General features: G+C 42.0%; 1 protein-coding gene across 1 annotated transcript in view; it reads right to left on the minus strand.

Moving 5' to 3' along the window:
* Positions 1-23044, minus strand: part of MTCH2 (mitochondrial carrier 2) — a 1452460-nt gene that overhangs the window by 181706 nt on the left and 1247710 nt on the right. Inside the window, exon 11 of the mRNA XM_044059351.1 lies at positions 17296-17363. Coding sequence (XP_043915286.1) covers positions 17296-17363 — 68 coding nt within the window. The remainder of the gene's footprint in view (positions 1-17295; positions 17364-23044) is intronic.

Below are 23044 nucleotides of genomic sequence, written 5' to 3' on the forward strand. Positions count from 1 at the left end.
ACCATCCGAAACTTGGTTCTTTGAACGGTCTTGTTTAGTTTGGAGAGATCCAGCAAATGTCTGCAGTCCTGTTTTCTTTCGCATTAAAAAAAACCTTGAGTAAGTTCCAGATTCTATCTGGTCTGGTGGGACCTCTTGAATGACTTCTTTCCAGCAGTTTTTGAATCTGAACTGCTGCTTGTTCCCTCTGACTGGGTGGAACATCGGGGATTTTCTTTCGAACTGTGTTGCACCCAAGTATCTTTTGTTATATCTACCCAGGCTCTCTGATGCAGGGATAAGCATCTCCCAACTGTCTCTAGAGGTGGACAGTTGGGTCTCATTTCAGGAGAGCTGGTAGGGTTTGTCAAAAAGATTTTCTGGAACCTTGATTCTGCGGGCCTCCCTTGCCACAGGAGCTTCTTCGTCCATTTGAGTTCCCTCCTCTGCCTCTGGGAGAACCCCTTCCATGTGTGCCTTGAAAAGGACCCTGACACGTCATGAGCCACATTTTTCGACCACCTCATTGATTCCTGGAAAAGGTTCTTTGAGGAGTCAAAAAACACACCCATGGCAGACAGGATCTTCCCATCATTTCCACACCTGGACAGAGCTTTTTAATCTTGGGGCCAAATACAGATGATACGTCAAAGGGAGCATTGACGAAGAAAGACTTGAAAGGCTCCATAAACTTACAGAGGTGCATCCAGTCGCATCTCCTTATGGAAACACCTGAACTCACTGCCCTTCAGGTTCCTTCTGCTACATGGGAAATCACCCTCATGGATGAACAGGATATGGATTGTAGCGTCTTCAAGTGAGAAGTCACAGATGCAAGAACCTCATCAGAAAGTGCACTTGAGAGAGTATATGATAATTCCTTGATCAAATCCCTCTGAAGCCTAGTAAAGTGCGCCAAGTAATGCAAAAACCTCAAGGCGAAGGTCTGTGACACTGCCAGCCCAGCTATCTGGAATTTTGTAAATAATTTTATGTCATTTGTGAATATTGATATGATTCATATAGAACTATATGTTATGTACTGAGCTTCGAGAATGTAATCACAGCATACCCTGCTGGAACATAGATTAACTTTTATAGCACATCATAAAGCACTTAATTTAAACTTATTTTCTTGAAGTTTTCTAAGTTAGTTTCACTGCAGCAAGGAGAGAGGATGTCTAGAGCTAAATGTTTTTTCTATTGTGTTGGAGAGTAGTAGCTTCTAGCTTTAAAATGTAAAAAGTGTTTTATTGCTTTATGACTTCCTAGCGGCTGCACAGATCTGAGAGAGATGTATTTCTCACACAGAGATGTTAAAATTCTGTTAAGTTTCTGTTTAGCCTGGGAACTGAAGTCAAGTGACAGAGTGATGTAATCCAAGCTAACCCAGCAGTAATACTTGATACTGATTTAAGAACTCGCTCAGAGAGAGATTGTGCATTTTGTCTTGGACCTAGCAAGAACATCTTCTCATCATCAACATCTGCCCGTCTGTAAGCAAGATTTAGGGCTTAGTATCTCTTTTAGATATAGATAGGAATATAGTAAAGATTAGATGTTTTCTGTATTTGAGACTGTCCTGCAATGTTGTTTTAAAATATTTCCTGCAATTCTGAACTCTAAAGTAACTGTTTGCATACAAAGTATTGTCTTGTTCTCTTATTATTTATTATTAAATGTATTTAAACCTTTTACTTGTGGCTGGTTTATTTAGAGATATTTAAGCTCTTAGATCACCTGCATATGTATTTGGCGACACTCTACAGGCCACTCCTAAACAGCCTTGCTCTTGGTCAGAACTACCATTTGGATTATTAGTAACATTACACAGTAGGATTGGACACCCTTTGTTAAGGGCCTTATAGTAGCTAATAGAGTGGTTGGTGGCAGTGATAACTACCTTACAGTTTGGGCAGAAGGGGCAGAGCTAGAAACCTGTGTCAGCCTTTCGCAGGTGTGTGTGTTGTATATAAACACAATCTCAAAGGGTGTGTGCGTGTCTGTGTGTGTGTCAGCTACTTGGGCAGGGACACGAATCACTGGTTGGACAGACAATATGCTGGAGGAGTTTTGACTTGGCCACACTGTGCCAGTGGGGAGTCTTATTGGGAATCTGGAGAAAGAGGGAGAAACCAGCCCCAGACTAACTGTGATTTCTGTGTGATCTTAAGGGAAATTGTACTTTACTGTGTGTGTACTTATCCCATTCTTATCATCCCATTGTGTATATCCCTCACTGTTGCCAGTGGTGAGGACTGAGGCTCCTTGATTACTGGGCCAGTGCAGGGGCATCACAAGGTCAATGAAGCATAGACATGCTTTCCAAATCTGCCCATTGCCCACATCTCCCTGTTGGTGGAACGAACAGTGGAACTTTCCTCTGCTAGGTCCCTCTTGGTGGCCACTGCAATGATCATGACATCAACAGGAGCTACCTTCCCTCAAAACTGGCTATCCGCCGGTGGTGCCATTATCCTAGCTGGTCTGTGAGGAATGGGCTCTATGGTGTCAGTATCCTTCCATATCCACCATGAAATCAACTCAATGAGCTCATCGGCAGGTGGAGTCACCCAGGAGGTAGAGGGTCCAGTACCAAAAGCCTCCAGGAGAACAGATTCCTCCAATGTAGGGTTGCTGGAGGTCCAACCACCTATCTGCTTAAAGATTTCCAGGATGTCTCCAAAGGAGACATCTTCAGGAGGTGATTGTGGGAACCCTTCACCTTCATCAAAATCTGTATCCTCAGTGATGAACGTCTCTGGGGAGTCTAAGTGTTTCTCTTACACATCCTCTTCTTAGGGAACCTCCTCAGTGGGATGCTCTGGACAGGTATCAGAAGAGATGATCACAATTCCCTGAGTGAGAGCCTGGGGTTTTGGTGCTGGCTGTCCTTGTGGAAGGAGATGGTGAATCTCTGAGTGCTGAGCCATCATGGAAGGGGTCCTTCAGATCCAAGGGTGAAGGTTCTATCTGAACTGCCGAGGCAGAAAATACTCTTCACAGTCTCGAAGGAAGAGCAGCTCAGAGAGACAGAGTGAGAGAGAGAGACAGAGACAGACCAGCGGCTCTGAGAAGTTAAGCTTCTGAAGCATAGGCTTCCCCCGCTCTGAAGGCAAAACTACCAAAAGTAGAAGTCTGAGCCAGTCTATCCAGTGCAGAGGATCCGCGCTTCTTAGCTGAATGCAACACCTTGGATTAGACAGGTAGAATATGGATCTGGGAGCTCTCCAGATCTAACAGAATAGTAGCACTCAGAGAAGATCTCAAAGATACACTGATCCTTGGATCTGAGCCAGACGGATCCAAAAACTCTAAAGCTAGAGTCAGAGAAGGAATCTGAAACAGGGGAGTAGTAGATGTATGGATCTCTTGTCCCAGAAGGACTCAAGAGAATCTTTGTCACCTGTCTCTCCATATCTTCTTCTGTAAGGCTTCTGGAAGAACAAGTGGAATAAATGGATAGCGACTTGGGTCTTTTCAAAATGGGGAAGGTACCCTGTCAGGAACTGGATCCAGAAATGGGGAATACCTTGTCCTGGGCAGTAATTGTGCAGACTGACCTGGATCAGACAAAGTCAGATGCAACAGCTTTGATTCCATCAGATCAGACTTAGAAGGAGCCAAATCAGACAGTGTTACTTTTTCAGGTTCATGGACTTGTCTTTTTTGGGTCTGGGGTTGAGACCGGATCCTTATGAGACCTCTTCCTCGAGTAGTCAAGCTGAGGGGGGAGGAAGATGGCTTCAGAGAAGAATATATATATTTTTTAATCTCTGTAAAAGAGCAACACTCCAATATAGCTTCTTCAAAGGATGAAGGAAGAACATTTAGAATCAATTTATTTTTCCACTCAGGCAAGGGGGTTAAAACTATGACATATAGAGCAATCTTTTTGCACATAGAGAGGGCCTAAACAATAAATGCATGATGTGTGGGGTTTACACATATTTTAAACCCTGCCGTTTTTTCTGCCATAATTACAAGAAAAAACAAAGGAGCTGGATAGATAAAAAAAAATTCTGCTTATCTAACCTTAAGGGTGGAAAAGAGAAAAGGGAGAGAGGGAAATACTAACTATGGAAAAAACTTAAACTATGACAGTGTCACAGGGGGAAGAAAGATACTAACAATAGTACCCCAGAGCTACACAAAATTGTACTAAAGACAGAAAATAGAAAAAAAAATCTAAGAAACCACTAGAAATTTAAAATGAATGGAAAGGGAAAGAATATAAAAGTTTTTAATAAGATTTGAAAGAAAAATATTAAACTTATCTGCTGTAAGCTCAAGAGTGATGGAGGACCATGTCTTTTGCTTGAAGTGGCAAAGGAGATCTGAGGTGATTGTGGTTGGTGCATTATGGGTAAAAGAAGCTCGAAAGTTTTTTGGTTGCCACGAGCTTTAGCAATGGCCGCGTCCGATCTGAGGGGATGAGATCCGAACCCATCAGTTGAGGACAGAATGAAAACTGACATCAAATAAAAAGGTATGTAACTTATGATAAAGCTAGATTAGTGTTGTCTTGTTTTTCGTCCAGTTCAAACTGAGTCATCGGATCTGACTTTGGTGCTTTTTCAGAAGCTTTGATCCAGGGATCTGACTCCTCACATACCTATAATACCCTCTGATCCCCACATTACCTCAGATAAAGTTAGCCTATTTATAGTTACATTATCTTTTCCTACAAGAAATCTAAACACAGGCCTAATCTGATATGTCAGATAACAGTGATGATCTGTGGGAAATGCAAGAAAAACTGTCCAGAAGACAAAGCACCTGGGTCTGGTCCAACCATTCATCCAGGGACCCAAGAATGACAATTTAGAACTGGGATGAAGACAAGAATGCTGAACTAGATGAAAAACAAGACAAATCAGATCTAGTGTTACACCAAGTGCATAACTTTGTATCAGATTTTGTCAATTTTCATTTTAATCCAACCTTTGGGACAGATTCACAAGCTACTGAAACACCTGGATAGCATCAAGTAAGGATATTCTTGAGAATGGTGGAGCCAAATGGGGTACAAGATCTAGATTTTACATCCAGCTTGTAATGTGACACAAACATATTAACAGAAGAACACGTAGATGCAACACAAATCTCATCAATAGGGACCCTAACCCATAAAGGCAATGGAAGTAACTATCGCCCTTGTAGAATGCGCTTTCAGTCTGCCATGCAAAGTCAATTCCAACTTTTCATACATAAAAGGTAATACAATTGGAAAGCCACCTGGATAGTGTAACTTTAGATACTTCTTGGCCAAACTTGGCTTTAGAGAAAACAATGAAAAGCTCATCAGATTTTCTTACTGGTTTTGTTCACTGAACATTTCGCAAGTGCAAAATATATTTCCTTTTTGTGAGAAAATTTTAGAGGTATACTGGCAGATTGATAGTTTGATTAATGTTTGCTTTGGGTGCCACTTACGGGGGAAATTAGGGTTTATTCTAAAGGGGACAATGCCCTAATGAAAACCAGATATGGAGGCTTATAAGATGATCCCTGCAGCTCTGAGATTCTCCTAGCATAGTTACTGGCTACCAATAACAGTTTTCCAAGACACGTATTTCAGATCTGCTGAAGCAGGTCCTAATAGAGCTTTTGTTAAAGCCTAAAGCATGATGGCAATATTCCAGGGGACCAGTGTCCCTAATTGGTGGCCTCAATAAGGAGGATCCTTCAAAAAGGCTTTTGAAATATTTAGAGAAGCAACAGATGTTTGATTTTGCCCTATGCGAAAACTAGAAATGTAGCAACTTATACGTTGATGGCTGAGAAATTAGCACCCTTATGGAAAAGTTCCACCAAGAAATCCAGAATAGATGGAACAGGAGCAAAGAAGGGATACAGCCCACTGAAGGAAGCCCAAATTGTAAACGTTCTTATTTACTAAGTTAACATTTTCTAGTATCAGGTTTCTGTGAGGATAAACTATGGATCACTGGAGGAAACAGTCTGACATCTCTGGCACTCTAATACTGGAGAAATCATGCAGTTAACCTTAGGGTCTTCAGGTCCAAGTGACTCAGAAGATCTGAATGATGATCCAATATCCAGGGTGGATGTTCCACATGAGGCCAGAGGAAGGGAAACCAAACTTGGGAACAAAAGGGGCCAATGAAGATAACCTTGCATCTTTTGGCTTCCTGAAGAAACTGATTTTGAGGGGAAGAGAGGGAAAGGCATAAAGACTACCCTGGAGCCAGTTGTGGACTTCAGCATCTCTCAGTGCTTGACCTTGTGGAGGGATCAAGGCAAAGTAACTTCTGCATTTGTTATTTAGATACAAAAGCAAAAATGATTACAGCAAGGCTGATCCCATTGACTCAAAATTTGAGTCACCACTCTGACTGAGGAACCACTGGTAGAGCAGGATAATAGATATGTGCAGCCTGTCCACCAGAGCATTGTAAAGTCCCAAGTATGTGTGTTGCAATGAGAAAGCAAAGGGAAGACATCACCTGCTGCTGCACTCTCACAGCTTCCCAGCAAAGTGGATAACATCAAGTTCCTCCCTGTTTGTTGATGTAATACCAGACCACTGCCATGCTGTTGGTCAGAACCAGAGATCACACACCTTTTGGGATGGAGTCCTGAAAGGCCTGCAATGCAAGAACTGGAGTAATTTCTAAGACACAGATGTGCAGTCATCCTCCATCTCATACCAAATTTCCTGAAATGTCTTCCCTTTGAAATGTACACCCCTGCCCCCAGTACGGTAGTGGCCATAGTTGGTGGCTACCAGAGGTGGAGGAGACGGAGGTCAATCTGTCACTGTGGGGATGTCAACCAACTGATGTTTCCTGCATACTGGTGTGTGGCTTATTGGTGCATGCAGAGTATGAAATGTCAAGAGCCATTGGAATGGAAAAAATCTACTGTAGGACTCTCATGTAGTACCTTACTGGAGGAAGCAGTGTGATAGAAGCTACCATCAATCCTAATAGTCTGAGGACAAATCTTACTAGGGGACAAGGGTGGTGTAAAACCTCCAAAGCTGCCTGATGGAGGGACAATACTCTGAAGCATGGAAGTTTGGCTATCAGAGGTTATGTCCAAGTGGTGTCAGATAAATTCTACTGCATGCGTTGGAAACAGCTGACTCTCTGCAAGGATGTCTGTGAACCCCAATCATGGGGCAACTTTGAGCAATAACTCCCCTGCATTAGACCAGTAGATCCATGGCTGGTGCATTAAGCAGCCAACAGTCTAATTTAATGAACACCCCCCCCCCAGGGGCTGTGGTGAGACCAAGAGGCAGTGCCCTGAACTGAAAATTATTAGCTCCCAGACACAAATGGAGAAATCTCCTGAACTGATTTGCTATCTTAATACGATAGTAAGCATCCTGGAGATATATGGACCACATCTAGCCTTCCTTCCTCTGCAGGCGCAAAATGAAGAGTAATATGACGATCTGGAATTTTCTTTCATGAAATGACTGAGGTGGGCTTAGGTTCAAGATTCACCCTAGGGTCCCCATCTGATGTTGTCTTCTTAACTAAAATGAACCTGGAATAAACTCTGGATCTGGACGGTCTACTGTATGATTTTTTTCTAGCATTTTTTTTTTTTTTTTTTTTTTTTTTTTACTTCTGCTGCTGCAGATTCCATCTGATTGTATGGCACATCAAGAATTCTTTTCTATTCCTACATAGGGGAAACAAGGGGAATAATATAGCCTCTGGTGGTTATCTCTCTGCATCCATGCATCTTGTGTGATGGACTGCTAGGCTAGAGGATACAGGGACAAGCACCCCCCCCAACTGCATCCAGAGTGTGGCAGTCTGGCAATTCTTTAGGTGCACTGGAAGGGTTTTCTTAAGCCCCTGATTCTGTGGGTCTCCTCTGGCTTTGGGGTAATGTCTGTTACAGTTATGCCCTCCTCTGCCCAGAGGTGGTCTGTCCGGAACAGCATCTTGGCTGAAACCATGGGATTTTTGAAAGCACAGCTCACCCCCTTCTGGTTCCTGGAAAAGATCCTTTGTGGGGTGGAAAAGTAGATTCTGACAACAGACATCGCCTTGCCTTCCTACTTGCTCTTGGTGAGCATTTTCCTCACCTTCAGTCTGAAAAGAGTTGAACCATCAAAAAGGGCATTCATGAAGGACATCTTAAAACCCTCCACAAAGTGACACAGGCACATCCAGGTGTATCAGGACAGCAATGCTCTTGCCTGCCACCCCAGCTGTACCATTAGCTGTATTAGAAAGTAGATGCATGGATACATTAGACATATGCTGTTGGGTAGACAACAGACGCCAATGGACTTCTGGATGTATGTAGGTTAAGTTACCCGACAGGAACTTGGTAAGCTCCTTCATCATGATCATGTCCTTCTGAAAATGTGTCACATGAACAAGACAGTTCAACTTTCTAAACGAGAAAGTCAGAGAAGTTTATGTCAATTTCCCAAATTTGTCTGAAGCCCTACACACTCAAGAGATGGAGAGACATGTTTTCCTCCGATATTTCCTTCTTCATAGTCAGAGCAACAACCACAGCATCCTCTAGGGATCTGTGTCTTGGTTCTGAGAGCTACTAAAATCTTAGTAGGTTTTCATGGTATTGCCTCCACAACAGCAGGTTCTTTCCATGCCAGATGAGAAATGAGGTCTATAAGTTCATCAGCGGGCAGCACCACCCAGGACGTAGAAGAGCTAGCCCTGAATGCCTCAAGTAATACAGATTTCTCAGAACAGGGCACTTCAGAAGACCAACCCCTTTGTTGCTTCATCAGTTCTAAAATGTCTCCAAGAGAGACATCCTCTAAACCCTCCCCCACATCGAAATCTGTTTCTAAGTGATAAGACTCTGATGTTGAGTCTAAGTGTATTCTCCTGCACATGTGTTTCCTCAGCATCTCTCCCATAAGGTCTTCTGGACTGGGCTCAGAAACAGATGGGGAATTTGTTAGGCGAGAATCCCCAAGGCTGAAGGAGGCTAACTGTCCTTGTTCATATGGATGAGTGGATTCTGGAACTGGTTACACCAAAAGTCAGGATGGAACACAGTGGCAGACACACCTTCTTTTGACTTTGAAAGAACCCACTCAAAAGCCATGAATGCAAAGGACTCAATCAGGTCTGAGAAAGTGCTCTTCTGATCTGAAAGAGGGACTGGAGAGATGCCCTCCACTCCCACTCGGTCCAGCTCTTAGGCATACAAAGTACAGTTGTGTACACTTAACATAAATGTAGATGTTCGAGTGTATTCACTGTTGCAGTCATTACATTTGGGTAATCTGCTGGCAGGTTGCCCTCAGTCGGCCTGAATAACGAAGTCTTGGGTCCTGTGTCGGTTGCTGTCTCCTCTTCCATGACGTCAGGGGTATAAAACACGCAGCCGACGCCATTTTAATCAGTTTTTCTTGCCCGAGATGTCAGGTGCCCCCCAAATAGGGAGCAAAAAAAAAAAAAAATTATATATATATATATATATATATATCACTATAAATATATAAATGCACTTTAGAAATCAACTAAAAGCAAATACACCACAAAGGCTTTTGAGTATAGTGAAGGAAAGAAAGGGTATAGAAAGGGGGCTGGTGGGTGGGTAATCTGGACTGCAACAGTGAATACACTATGTTCTTCGTGTTTGACTGTTGCAGTCATTACATTTGGGTAGAATCCCAAAGCTATGGATGGGAGGATGGAACTAAACAGCATTAGGAGCAGCTATAAAGCCTTGCATAACTGCAGTGACAAAGCCTGCCCTGGATTTAGAAAAGAGGTAAATGGTAAAGCTTTGTGAACGTATGAACTGAGCTCCAAGTAGCAGCTTCTAGAATGTCTCTGGTAGGGGACCCCCTGTGAGGAAAGCTGCTGAAGTAGAGGCAGCCCCGGTGGAATGAAATCTGATCCCCTTGGGCACAGGGTTATCATGGTGCAAGCAGCAGAAACGAATGCAATGGCTTATCCATTTAGAAATAGTCTGCTTTGATACAGCCTTCCCCTCTGATCCTGCAGCAAATGCCACCAGTAGTTGCTCGGACTTTGAGAGATTTTGTTCTGTTTAAATAGAATCTTTGTTGTATGTGTACATCCAATGAATGCAGAATCCGCTCCCCCCTTCTGCGGATTTGGGAAGAAAGTTGGCAGGTGAATGGTCTGGTTTAGACCCACACTGGATACCTCCTTAGGCATAAAAGAAGGACTGGTCCTGACGGCCACCCTGTCCGGTTAAAAAATAATGAAAGGCTCCACTGCCATGAGAGCCTGTAGTTCCGAAACCCTTCTAGCTGAAGTGACTGCCAAAAGAAAGTCGGTCTTCCAAGAAAGAAATTTTATATCCGCAGTAGCTGATGGTTCCAAAGGAGGTAGAAGGAGTTTTTTCCAACACAAAATTAAGGTCCCATGCAGGAGTTGGTGCTCTCCTGGGAGGCCTTACATTTCTGGCCCTTCTGAGGTACTGTTTTAGCAGGGGATGAGAAAAGAGGGGAGGCTCTGTGATGTAATGAGCCGAGATGGCAAAGGCATGGGTTTTTATTGAAGAAAAGGATAGGCCCTTGTGAAGCATCTCTGTTAGCTATTGCAAAATCTGAGGAATATTGGGCTTTGCTGAGTCTATTCCTTGTGCTTGGTTCCAAGCACAGAATCTCTTCCATTTATCAGCATAAGATTTTCTAGTACTAGGCCTCCAAAATAACATCCATCACAGGTTTACTGAGAGATGTGGTTGGTGAAATTAGTTGATTAGCCATGCTGCAAGATTCAGAGTTTGGAGCAGAGTGTGCAGAATTTGATAGTTCTGCTGAGACAATAGGTGAGGTGTTTGAGTATCATGGAGGAAGGTGCGACATATTCCTCAGGAGCGGGTACCAGTGTTAGCGAGGCCAGTCCGGAGCAATCAGAATCATTTTTGTTTTTTCCTGTCTGACTTTTAGTAAGACCATGGAGAGAGGCAGAGGGGGAAAGGCATAGACTGATAGGTTTTTCCAGCTGAAGGATAGAGCATCCACTTTCCAAGCTTTTTTATGATGAGTCCTTGTGCAGAATTTGTCCAAATGAGAGATCTATTTGCCTCTCCCAAAAACTATGTCTGGCCTCCCCCATCTTTGTGTTAACATGCTGAAGATTTGTGGATCCAGTTTCCATTCGTGCGGGTCCATAAGATTTCTGCTTAGGTCGTCTGTCAGAGTATTTTGCTTTCCTGGCAGGAATTGAGCTTGAAGATGTATTTGGAAGTCAAGACTGTGTTCCACAAGACCATGGCTAGTCTTGCAAAGGCGGTAGGAGTGGGTACACCCCTGCTTGTTTATGTACCACATAACTGTGGTGTTGTCTGTCTTTATCAGTAGTTGTCCTGGATGAAGGACGTCCTTGAAGGCTGTCAGAGCACTCTGAATGGCTAGCATTTCTTTCTGGTTGATATGTAGATGCATTTGGTTTGGGCTCCATGTGCCCTGAATGCATCTCCCGGCCAGGTGTACCCCCCAAGCATAGTCTGATGCGTCTGTAGTTAGGGTTTGGGTGGCAGGGGGTAGAATAAATTGACCGTCCCTTGTTTTGGTTACATGTCTCTGCCCACCAGAGAAACTCCTGTTGCAGGCAGGGAATAAGAGGAGTCATTGTTTCCAAGTTGTGACAATGCTGACTCCATAAGCTTTTTAGATGCCATTGAAGTTTCCTCATATGCAGTCTCCCATATGGAATTAGTAGAATGCAGGATGCCATGAACCCCAAAGCCTGCAGAATTTGTCTTGCAGATAGCTGGGTTTTTGTTGCCATTTGTTTGAAGTATGTTATCAATTGAATTTGTTTGTCTGGCGTGAGGTAAGCCATCTGGGCAGTTGTATTCAAGCTTGCACCCAGGAATGTAATTATTTGAGAGGGTACCAGTTGTGATTTCTTTTCATTTATGGTGTACCCTACGCATGCTAGAAGCCTTTTTACAAATGCCAGATGTTGAAGAAGAGTGTCCTTGTCCCCTGCCTGAATGAGACAACCGCCCAGATAAGGATAAATTTGAATGTTTCTTTGTCTGCAAAATGCAATTACTGGTGCCAGGCACTTTGTAAAGATCCTGGGCGCAGTAGATAAGCCAAAGGGCAGCGCAGAGAATTGGTAATGCAAAAAGCTCTGCTTTAAAGCGGAGGTATCTTCTGCAAGATTCCCTTATTGGGATATGCAGGTATGCCTCTTAAGTCGAGTTACCAACCAGGCATTCTTGCCTAGCATAGGCAGTAGCTGTTGTAACATCAGCATTTTGAATTTTGGAATGTCCAGGAACGTGTTTAAGAACGGATAAGTTCAGAATTGGACGCCATGACTCGTCTTTTCTGGGTACCAGGAAAAGTCTTGAATAAAATCCTTGCCATTTTTTCCTTTTCTGGTATTGGATGAAAAGCCCTCATATCCATGAGAGACATGACTTGTTTCTGGGCGTCTGCCTAGTGGTTTGGTGGCAGATCTGGCCATCCGTTTGAAAATGGCAACGTGCGGAAATGAAATCTGTACCCCTGGGATACTATGTTTAGTAGCCACTTGTCCTGGGTAATTAACTTCCAACTCTGAGCATGAAGTGCTAGTTTCCCCCCCAAGGGGGCTGCCAAAAGATAAGTGCTTGGCGATGGCAGAGGAAAGTCATTGAGACTGCTTACTGTAGGGTTGTGCTTTGTTACCTCCACATTTGGAGGTGGAGGCACCCCATTGCTTTGACCTGTAAGATCCCTGTGATTGATATCTGGAGACTTTTGAGCACCTGGGTTTGCCCCAAGTGGCTCTATTGGACACAGGAAAGAACCAATTCTTAGTAGGCCAGTGCCTACTGAACCTGGGTGGCTGCACTTGCAATAAATCTTTTACAGTTTGCATAGATTTAGCTTTGTCTTCCATTTTTTTTAAAACCTCTTCTGCCTTATTACCAGACTGTCATGCTGTAAAGGGGCATCCAACAATTTAGCTTTAACACGATCAGGCAGATTTTGCTCCTTGAGCCAGGCATGCCTTCTTATCACAGATCCAGTTACGGCGGCCCTGCAAGGAATCAAAACCACATTGCAAAGTATGCTTTCCAACCTGTTCTGCTGAATGCAATAAATTCTGTAACTCTATTTTCCATACAATCAGAAATCAACATCATTTTCTGTTTCAGTAAGCCCATAACATGCTGTTGATATTTAAGCACATGAAACTGGCAGTGTAAAGCCCCGATTGCCAAGGTTGCAGACGTATAAACCTTCTTTCCCCATCTATCCAGCGCTCTGGAATCTCTAATCAGAAGGGGTAGGATTTTTGGCTGTAGAAGCCTTAACGCTCTTGGGACCCTAAAAAATAGTCTTAGGATCAGCAGCAAGATTTTTGAAAAGAAATTTGTGGGAGTCAGGAACCCTGTAATATCTGTCTGGCTTACTAGGAGCCGGAGGAAGGGAATCAGGAGCCATGTTTGATTCTGAGAACACATCAACAATGTCTAATACAGGAAGTATTTGCCAAAGGCCTATGCTGAGGAAGAAGAAAATCCCTAAGCCTCTTTTTTGTTTCTGAGAAATCCTGACTCTCCCAGTGAAAATGTTCCCTTAAAGTATGCAAAGTCTCTCCAAAAGAGTAATCCTCAGGAGAAGCAGAAGGGATGGATTCTTCTGCATCAGAGTCCTCATAAGGTGGAATAGAAAATTCCTGATCAGAAGAGGAATCAGAAGAAATGGAAAACTGATATGAAGATTCATAATCAGTGCCTTGCCCAGGCATTTTAGTTGGGGGGGGGGTTGGGAACCCCTGATTAAGGTAATTAAATCCTCAGCCATTTTGATCATTTGTTTTTTAGGCATAGGGGCCTGAGCACGTGGCACATGCGTTGTTTTTTTAGACATAGAAGTTGGTTTGGGCCTTGTTTTTGATGACGGCGTCAGTTTAATAGAAAAATGTTGAGGCCTGAAAACACCCTCAGAAGCCGGTGCCTGCTCAGCGGCTCCGGACCCATCCAAGGGAGAGACATCCCGCGGGTTCAATACTTGCAGAATCTCGTGGCATACCGGACTCTGAATGGGTCTCGGTAGAAGCCTGCGACTCAAAAGTAGTGGGTAACAGGGGCTGCGAAAGCGCCTCACTGAGTACTGGCGAACAGGCGACTGGCTTAAGAGAAGCTTCGTTGTCGGTTTTGGACCTCGACGTCTGTCTCTGTCTTTTCCCTTGTGTTTTTTGTGAACTCCGGCAGTCGGACTGCTAACAGACGACATTTCAGGGTAGTTAAATCTTGAACCAAAATATTTAGAAGCAAAAATATACTGACGCTTAATAGTGCATTGGTTAAATTTAGCACAAAACCGACAGCAAGGCACGTTGTGATCAGGGCCTAGGCAAGGAATACAGTACAAATGAAAATCCTTATGAGGTATTTGCTTCCCACAAGTAATGCAATTACTAACTTTTACTGACATCGGTAAGGAGCAAGAAAAAGTTTCCCCAATGGAGTACTTAGCTTTAGTTTGAAGACTTCGGTTCTGAAACTCGAAAATGAAAATTTCAGGAGTCGGCCAACCAGCACTTGCGAACTGCTTCTGCTTCGGGCACCACGCGGCAAGAAAGACGGATTAAAATGGCATCGGCTGCATGTTTTATACCCCTGACGACCTGACATCATGGAAGAGGAGACATCAACTGATGCAGGACCCAAGACTTTGCTATTCAGGCCAACTGAGGGCAACCTGCCAGCAGATTACCCAAATGTAATGACTGCAACAGTGAAACACGAAGAACATCAGTGCTGAGCTGTCGAGCATTGAAGAGCCAAGGGGAAGGGATGTATCCAAAAACTTTGGAGTCTATCCTGATCCCTGAGCCTTGGCACTGAAGATTCAGCCCAGTGAATCAGTCCAGATCTGAATGTGTCAGACTAAAGAGACTAAGGGAAACCAGCATCAGAGTTGAATAGAAGGATGACCTTGCAGGAATACCTGGATCCAAAATTTGGACCTGAATGGGAGAAACTAGCAGAAGGGAAGTAGGGACTAAGCCTGGAGTCCACAAAGTGGTAGGTGCCAGGATGATTCTAAGCTGAATCTTGCCTGAGGGAACTTCTGCATCATCTACTTAACATCCACTTACGACAGACTCTTTCAATGGTAGGAACTGAAATAAGAAATCACCAAAAGTGCTTGAGAAGATCAGCATTCCTGCAAAAATGTAGAGTGTAGCCTGGAGTCACTGGCTCCGGTAAGAAAAGAAGAGGAGGGGTCAGAAATCAGATCCAAAGGGATTCTGGATCAGAGTATTTCTGAGTTTTCAGAGTGGACTACCTTACTCCAAGGGATCTGTCAAAGCTTCTTAGATTTTTCAGCCCTTTTTGGATTCCCTGTCCTCTCTCTCTCGATTTTCTCCTCTTCTTTTCCTTCTCCTTAGTTGACTTAATAAAGATGTTTATTGGAAAAAAGCTATCAAATTATCATGTATGGCACAGGCAATCTTACTTTTACATAAATGAAAAACAAACACGGACACCACTTTAGTTGCAAACATTATACATCAAAGACACAATTGAGACAACTGTAGTTGCATACGTTATACACCACTTATAATCTATTCAGTTGTCAGTAAAGCATTACAGGGCTCATTCAAATCCTGCTTCTTAAACCTTGTTCCTTCTCTGCATATAGCGCTCTCACAAGTCCCATTTTTTCTATGTAGATTGCTCCATCCCTTTTCTAAAGATCCCAATTCCAGTTGTTTTATCTCTGTTACTATATACACTACTAGCACAGTTGACTTTGATTTCCATTTTCTAATAATTGCTTTTTTGGCAGTCACCATGATTAGACTCAGCAAGGCTTTACTATGTCTAGGCAATTCCGATTCTATATCGTAGCTCAAAAAAATCATCTCCCCAGTCAATCCGATCCACTCACTCAGCATCTCCAACAGAGTAGTTAGCAGGGTATCCCTAAAGTTGGCCAGCTTATTACAATCCCAAAAAATATGTTCCCAGCCACCTCTTTCTTGCCTGTCACACCTCCAACATTTGGTATCCACCTGAGGAAAAATTCTCTGGAGTCTACTTTGGGTATAAAAATACCTATGTAAACACTTCCAGGCAAAGATCCTAAATCTTCTAGACTTTGTTGCATATTTGGGAGACATACACATACCCCCCCCCCCCGTGTCTCTTTGTGAATTGCTTATCCAATCTCTCTTCCCAATCCTTTTAAATCTTCTCTGATTCTTATAATTATTATGCAATATTTTACATGCTCTACTAATTATTCCTTTTTTAATGGCAGCTTCTGTTCTAGTTTCTATAAAAAAAAAAAAAACTCTACTAGTGTTGGTCTTTCATTTAGGACCCCCCATTTCTTTCCCTTTGCCTATACTCTGATATCAATCCTCGATAGGGAAGGCAATCTCTAATCTGCAGTCCAAATAAATTCTTGGCCTCATCCCATTTTATTACCTTTCCCTTTCTAGTTATTTGCTCCCAATACCTTGGCTCCTTTGCCAGTTTTCACCAATAAACTCCATTTAGCCCCTTCTTGCCTATTAACTGTATCCCTAACCACAGTCAACCCCTATCCGCAGAATATCTTTTCTCCACTCTCTTGCTGGTTTAGTCTTAGTCGACTTAGCTTTGACTTTTTTTTGCCACCTGGGTGAGAAGAAAGCCCTTTAGTAACAGTTTGTCCCTTCATCCTTGCAGAGCTCTGGGACCAAAAGCAGCACACACTTTGCAGTCCTTGTATGTGTCTACCCTTAAACAATAAACATGCAAACAATGGGGGTCCTGTGGTGGTATCTTGTGGTTGCAGGCCAAATACTTCTTAAGGTCAGAGGCCTCATCTGACACGATAAAAAACAACTCAACCCAACAATAAGAAAAGTTTTACACCACATAAGCAATGACAATAAATTATGCTAGAGAAATAGAACAATTATTCTAGAGTGAAGCTAGAAATATTACTGGAGGGAAAGTCCCTATGCTAAAGAAGAGTCTTCCTAAAAAGAATCACTTCCAATTCCTCCAGGTCTGTGTCTTGTTCATCTGTATAGTTTGTATGGAATGCATCAAAACTGGGCTATCTTCACAATAATTTAAATTCAAGATGACAGTGGTAACTTAAAATGTACAAACTACCCAATGTTATCTAACAAGCTATTAACAATTACCTCAATCTGTCAAAACCAGACAGTATCATTTTGAATCTACAGAACTTAATCTCAAACTTAAAAATAAACTGCTAAACTTAAGTGCTTTGTGTGTATTCCTGTATGGCTTACAATGCCAAAGGCTACAAGGAAAAGTGCATCACAGAGTCACAGACATTCTTAGTGGACCATGAATGTCAAGGCTCAAGCAATCACATAATACGCTTACCCACAACTGTTGACAGCCATCAGGTTCGAAACTAAAACAAATGGATACGTCACCATACTGGCAAAAAACTGAAAAAAATAAAATAAAATAATTCAGTCCTAATTAAGAACAGACAAATCAGTTATCAGATTACTAACAGACCGTACACTTCAATGTTAAAATCCCTGCAACAAATTTTTATCACAATAATAATACAACAGATTACTATATACAAAATTACCAGCAAATCCCAAGATATGGACAGCTGCATTATGTAAACTCTTCTGATTTTAGAGTACTAATAAGCCTTATCTAGAAGATCTCCACTAAGTACAGTTCAGTGAGACACATTAACATTTTATACTCAAAAGAAAGGCAATGATAACAGTAGATCATTATATTTGTGGTCAACCACATACTGTTTCCTTCTACCATTGAAGTTAATCAGCTGTGCCTTTAGGATAGTCTTTCACATTCACGAGGAAGTGACTCATGTTTCAGTTGTTCTCAGCTGAATGCTCAGTGTACTTGAGTGCAATAGACTATCGCCAAATATGTCTTTTCCAGGATGGTGCAACCTTGGAGGTAGTGCATTTAGAAATCAGGGATGTTGGGTAGAGGTTTTAAGTGTAGGGAGGGAGTGGCAGTGGGGCTTGGCTGCCCCTGTAAAAAAAATAAATAAATACTTTTCAAGTTGATGCTGACTGCAAGTAAAACAAATTTCACACTGGCAGCATGTTAATGACAGCTGACAGAGTGGAAATCAACTAAAGTAGATCAATTAGATGCCCCTGCTCACAAAATAACCACTGATGGTCTTTGTGCCAATGGTGTACGACCTTAGCTGATGGGCAAGGTGAGCTTAAAAAGCCAACAATGTTAGGAGCTTTCCTGTGTACAACAAATCCATCTGCAACCCTCACAAGGGAGTGTGTGTGTGTGTTGCAGATTACCATATACATGGATCTACCTTGACCCAACAAAATTATGTTTCTCCAAAATGTAATTAGTCAACCCCTATTTCCCAAAACTGCATTTTTTCGAAAATGCAGTTTCTCGAAAAATCAACTTGGCGAACAGCAACAGAGGTTGTTGCTTGGATCGTGGCACAGTATACATTTCCCCACTGTAATGTGATCTCGGAGTGAGAATATATAAGTAGCGGGGATGTTGGGGGGTGTAGTTGGGCTTGCCCCCTCCATACATGTTGGTGTTTTTTTTTTTTGTTTAGTTGATTTTTCACGAAAATGCATCTTAGAAAAAATGCAGTTTCGGGAAACAGGGATCGCCTAATTACATTTCGGAGAAACGCAATTTCGTTGGGTCGAGGTAGACCCATACACACACACACACACACACACACACACACACACACACACACACACACACACACACACACACACACACAGTATATATTATATTATATTATATTACATATTTATAGGGTTCACTGCTGCAGTCTCAGTCATCACCAACAGAAATTCAGCTGCTAGCAGACATGTGGCCACCTGACCCAAGTTTCAGAGCTTCAGATGCCCCCAGAGAAGGCCTGTCTCATCACTATGATGGATACTTTGGGAGGAATGCTAGGTAAAAAGGGGAGAATTGTTGCACTTTTCTCTCCTTTCACACAAAAAAGAATTGAATCACCCCAAAGTGTACTTTGTATGGAAAATTAGACGGGTCCTCTAGAAACAGTGTTGTCTTGCACAGTGACTTGTCTAAAAAGGAGGGGAAGGCAGCTTAATACCTCATCCTCTCTACAATCAACTGTAAAAATTCAATATTATACATTATATTAATATTTATCTGATAATATTCTTGAAGATTGCAGATGTATACACATCATACATATCAACCTCTTAGCACAAGAAATGTGTACAAAACCAAAAATAACACGGGGGGGGGGGGGGCAAAGATCCAAAAACAGGGACACCTTTTAAATCTTGCTCTTATAAACTTAAAAGTTGCTTAAATAATAGGTACTGTGTTGTCATGCATTTTCTGAAGGATATGAAATCTAACATTCTCATCTATTATTTAATGACTTCAATCTTCAAAAATTTGTCATAAAACCATAAATTTTATGAGGAACAGACCAAAAATATAAGGCAAAAATCTGGACAGTTGAGAGGTATGATACACATCACTACATGTCCTCAGAATATTTTTCTGCATATATAATTTTTTGCTTTTGTAGTAACAGATAACCTACTGATTCAATATGCTATCACCTCAAGAATACTGTAAATCAGTCTGAAACTGACAGAGACTTGCACATCTGGAAATGGACACTATCAGTTATGTTATGCTGCAACTTACAATATGTGTCTATTGTGCTTTATGAATAAAGTACTTTACTCCTCTGTTTACTATAATGTGTACAGTAACTGTCAATACTCTACAATTAGATGTAGGGATATAATGTATTACTACTATGCCTGTATATTGTAATGCATTCTTGTGGAGGCTCTCCCCTCAGGCCTCCAAGCCAGATTACTCGTTAACAACGCAAACCTAAGGTGGAAAACCCAAACCTTACGGGTCGCAAGAAAAGGAAGACAAGGGGAATGATGTTTGGTAGTTAAACTGCAGCAGTGATATCTGCAATCAAATATCTACTGCCATGGTGGGTTATAATACAACTGTACATTTGTCATGCAGATCACACTGCTACACTAGCATTGATAACAGGAAAAAACTACCAAAGCAGTGATTTTCTTGACCACAGACCTACTGGTAACTGAGCTAGCAAGCCCTGCTGTACTTGTGGAAAAGGATTCCAACATGCAGTTCCTGGAATAAAAAAAGAATGAAGGTCCATGCAACTGTTTTCACAGATATTCCGAGGTTACAGATTTCTAAAGAAGACTATAATGGCTAGCAGCAGCTCTAGGAGAAAGGGTTACCCTATCTAAGAGATGTATTTTTATACAACCATTAACTGGTAGGAAATCTGTTTCTAGGTTTTATTCGGATTGTACTTCTAAAGACTGTGTATTTGGCTACCTGTAATGACTGCACTTGTTTTTATATTGGCAAAACTAACCGTCCCCTTAAGAAATGTATTCTAGAGCATGTTAGAGATGATAGGTATAGAAATCTAAACAATGATTTGGCGAAGCATGTGGATGCTTTTATTACACACAGTTCTTTTTTAGTATTACAGATGCTTACTAATAATTTGAGAGGTGGGGATATGGTGAATAAAGTGGAAGCAGCAGAAATGAACTGGATCATCAGTTCACAAGAATACAGAGCTCCTGGCCTGAATACTTGTATACCTTTAAAACCTGTGTTTAAGGTACGTAAACTGGTTCATTAAGTTATTTGCCTTTATTATTTATATGGATGTTCTGACTGTGTAATCTTGGTCTGACGTAGTGCATTTATTGCAAGAAAGCGCTCACTCATCTTGTTCTTTTATAAATAAATTTTATTTTCTTTTTATTGGCTGTGATTGGTTGGGCTGCTACTTTTCTTTACTTCTTAGTTGTTCTTTGTTGTTAGACCAACCTTTGACTTAAGTGGCTTGCTTAATTTATCACATGAATTAGCTCTTCCTTGCTTATATATTGTCTGTTAACACTAGTAGGGGACCTGGTCTCCAGATATGGAGAAAAGACCCGAAGAACTTGGATTAAGACCCTCATCTCCTTCAACCTGATGTGTTCTTGTAGAAATTTTGCAGAGGGGTCTTTTTAAACAAAAATTTAAGACAATCCGGAACTTTTTTCTGTCTGGCCTTTTGGGGGCAACAGGCTGTAGGAGAGGGGCCTCAGAAGTGGATCGAAAGGACCCTGGGGAAGGGGTTGAGGTGCCCATTTCCAAAAGGTTGTAATATCTTTTCTGAACCTCTGTAATCTGCCTATACTACCACTCAAAATGCTTCATCATGATTAAAGCTGTCTCTCCAAAAGAAGCTTCCTCTGCAGGACAGTCAGGAGAAATGGAATCTTCATCAGAAAGGACCTGGTCAGGAGAATGGATTTGAGAAAAGTAGCCCAGAGAATGGTCAGAATCAGAAGCCTCCTCATCTTCACACGAAGTTGACTCCACAGCAAGCATTTGAGGAGTGCTGGAGGGGCTTAGGAAGAAAAGGAAGGAGATTTCAGGGTCAAAATGGCATTGAGTAAATCCTGAGAAAAGTCTAGTCATTTCTTCTACCTAAAACAAAGGGAAGAAGTTGAGTGCTTAGTTTTTTGATGCCTCTACTTTGCAGTGACATTCGCCTGAACCAAAAGTGCAGTTTCAGATCCCTGACATACCTCAATAAGTTTACCTGGGATCTCTTCCCTAACCAGTATCTGGAAATGCCTTCCAGACCCACAGAGATAATTTGTATCTTGCCTTTCCTCTGTGAATTCCTCAGTGGTAAAGTCATCTGACACCATACTGGCCTCCAGCAGGGTCTCAGTAGAGGGCATCTGAGATGGAATTGGATGTACCGTGGGTTCTGAAACCTCACTGGGTACATTAGAAACAGAAAGAGCCAACTTGAGTTTCCAGCCTAGGCCTTCTAAGAATTTTCTGAACTGGTGAAAGTACATCTGGGGAAGCAGGATCTGCCATCTTGGGGTGCACCAAGAATTTCAGACACTGGGTCTCCAAAAAAGTGTTGAGTAATGACAAAGGAATCACAATATTTTGGGTACAAAAGATTGGCAAATGGGACAGGTTTTGTAGTTATGTTCCACTCCAAAGCAAAGATACACTGGGTATCCCAGTCTGTATAGGATTTGCCTGACGCACTCACACTTACCCCCTCCTAGTTGAAATCTAATCCTCATAAGGCAAAACATATTAGAAAGGCAAAGGAATGATCTCCAACAGGGAAATTATCTGTATACTCGAAGAAATGGTACCAATGATCAAATGACAACCTGTCAGATGGATGCATGACCTGCTTTTGGGCTGGAGGCAAGATAGACTACGCTTACGAACTAAGGTTACATGTTGGAAGTACAATCTTAGGAAGGTAAAGATTTGGAAACCCAGCCTGACGTCAGTAATGACAACCCATTAGTTAAAAATACTGCAACACTGATTTCAGTCAGGACAACCTTCAGTTCCAAAACCCACATCTTCATCACCACATTCAAAATCAAATGGCTGGGGAAAAGACTTGATGTGGTACTCCTAGCTGCAACCAAAAGAAAGAGTAATAACTATCGACCGACAAATAGTTACTTCCCCAAGGAATGAGAGCACCAATACATAAATATGCAAGTAACAAAGTACTAATACACTTCTATACCTCTTTGCTGACAAGGTTTACTTAAGAGGGGTTGGGAGGGTGGCCTAATGGTTAAAGTGCTTGTCTTACAAACGCAAGTCGCTGGGTTTGAGTCTCACAAGGGATAACTGGCTAAGCTTAAAATGGCTCACAAGGGCAGTTAGCCTAGTACTAATCTATGAATCTATGAACCTATGAACAAAGTAACCTAACTCAAAGGTTTGGTTTGTGCCAGGATTTACCCACAGCTAACTTACTTATGAACACTTACTCCCATTTTGACTAAATTATACCAAGTATAGCCTGTGAAACTGCCAGAACTCCTCGCACTCTTTTGTTAACTGTAAAGGACACTCCATCCTACACCATTCATTATATGTTGATATTTTATGCATTGCTAATACACAAGAATTGCTGTTCATTATTACATTTTAAGTTCTTGTATCACAAGAGGAATACTGGCAGAAGACAGTCTAGACGTGCGTATGCATAATGTGCGTGTGTGTGCGCGCGTGTGTGTCTATATATATATAT

This window comes from Protopterus annectens, chromosome 17.part0, assembly GCF_019279795.1.
Source record: "Protopterus annectens isolate FY-2018-M chromosome 17.part0, PAN1.0, whole genome shotgun sequence".
Taxonomy (NCBI): Eukaryota; Metazoa; Chordata; order Ceratodontiformes; family Protopteridae; genus Protopterus; species Protopterus annectens.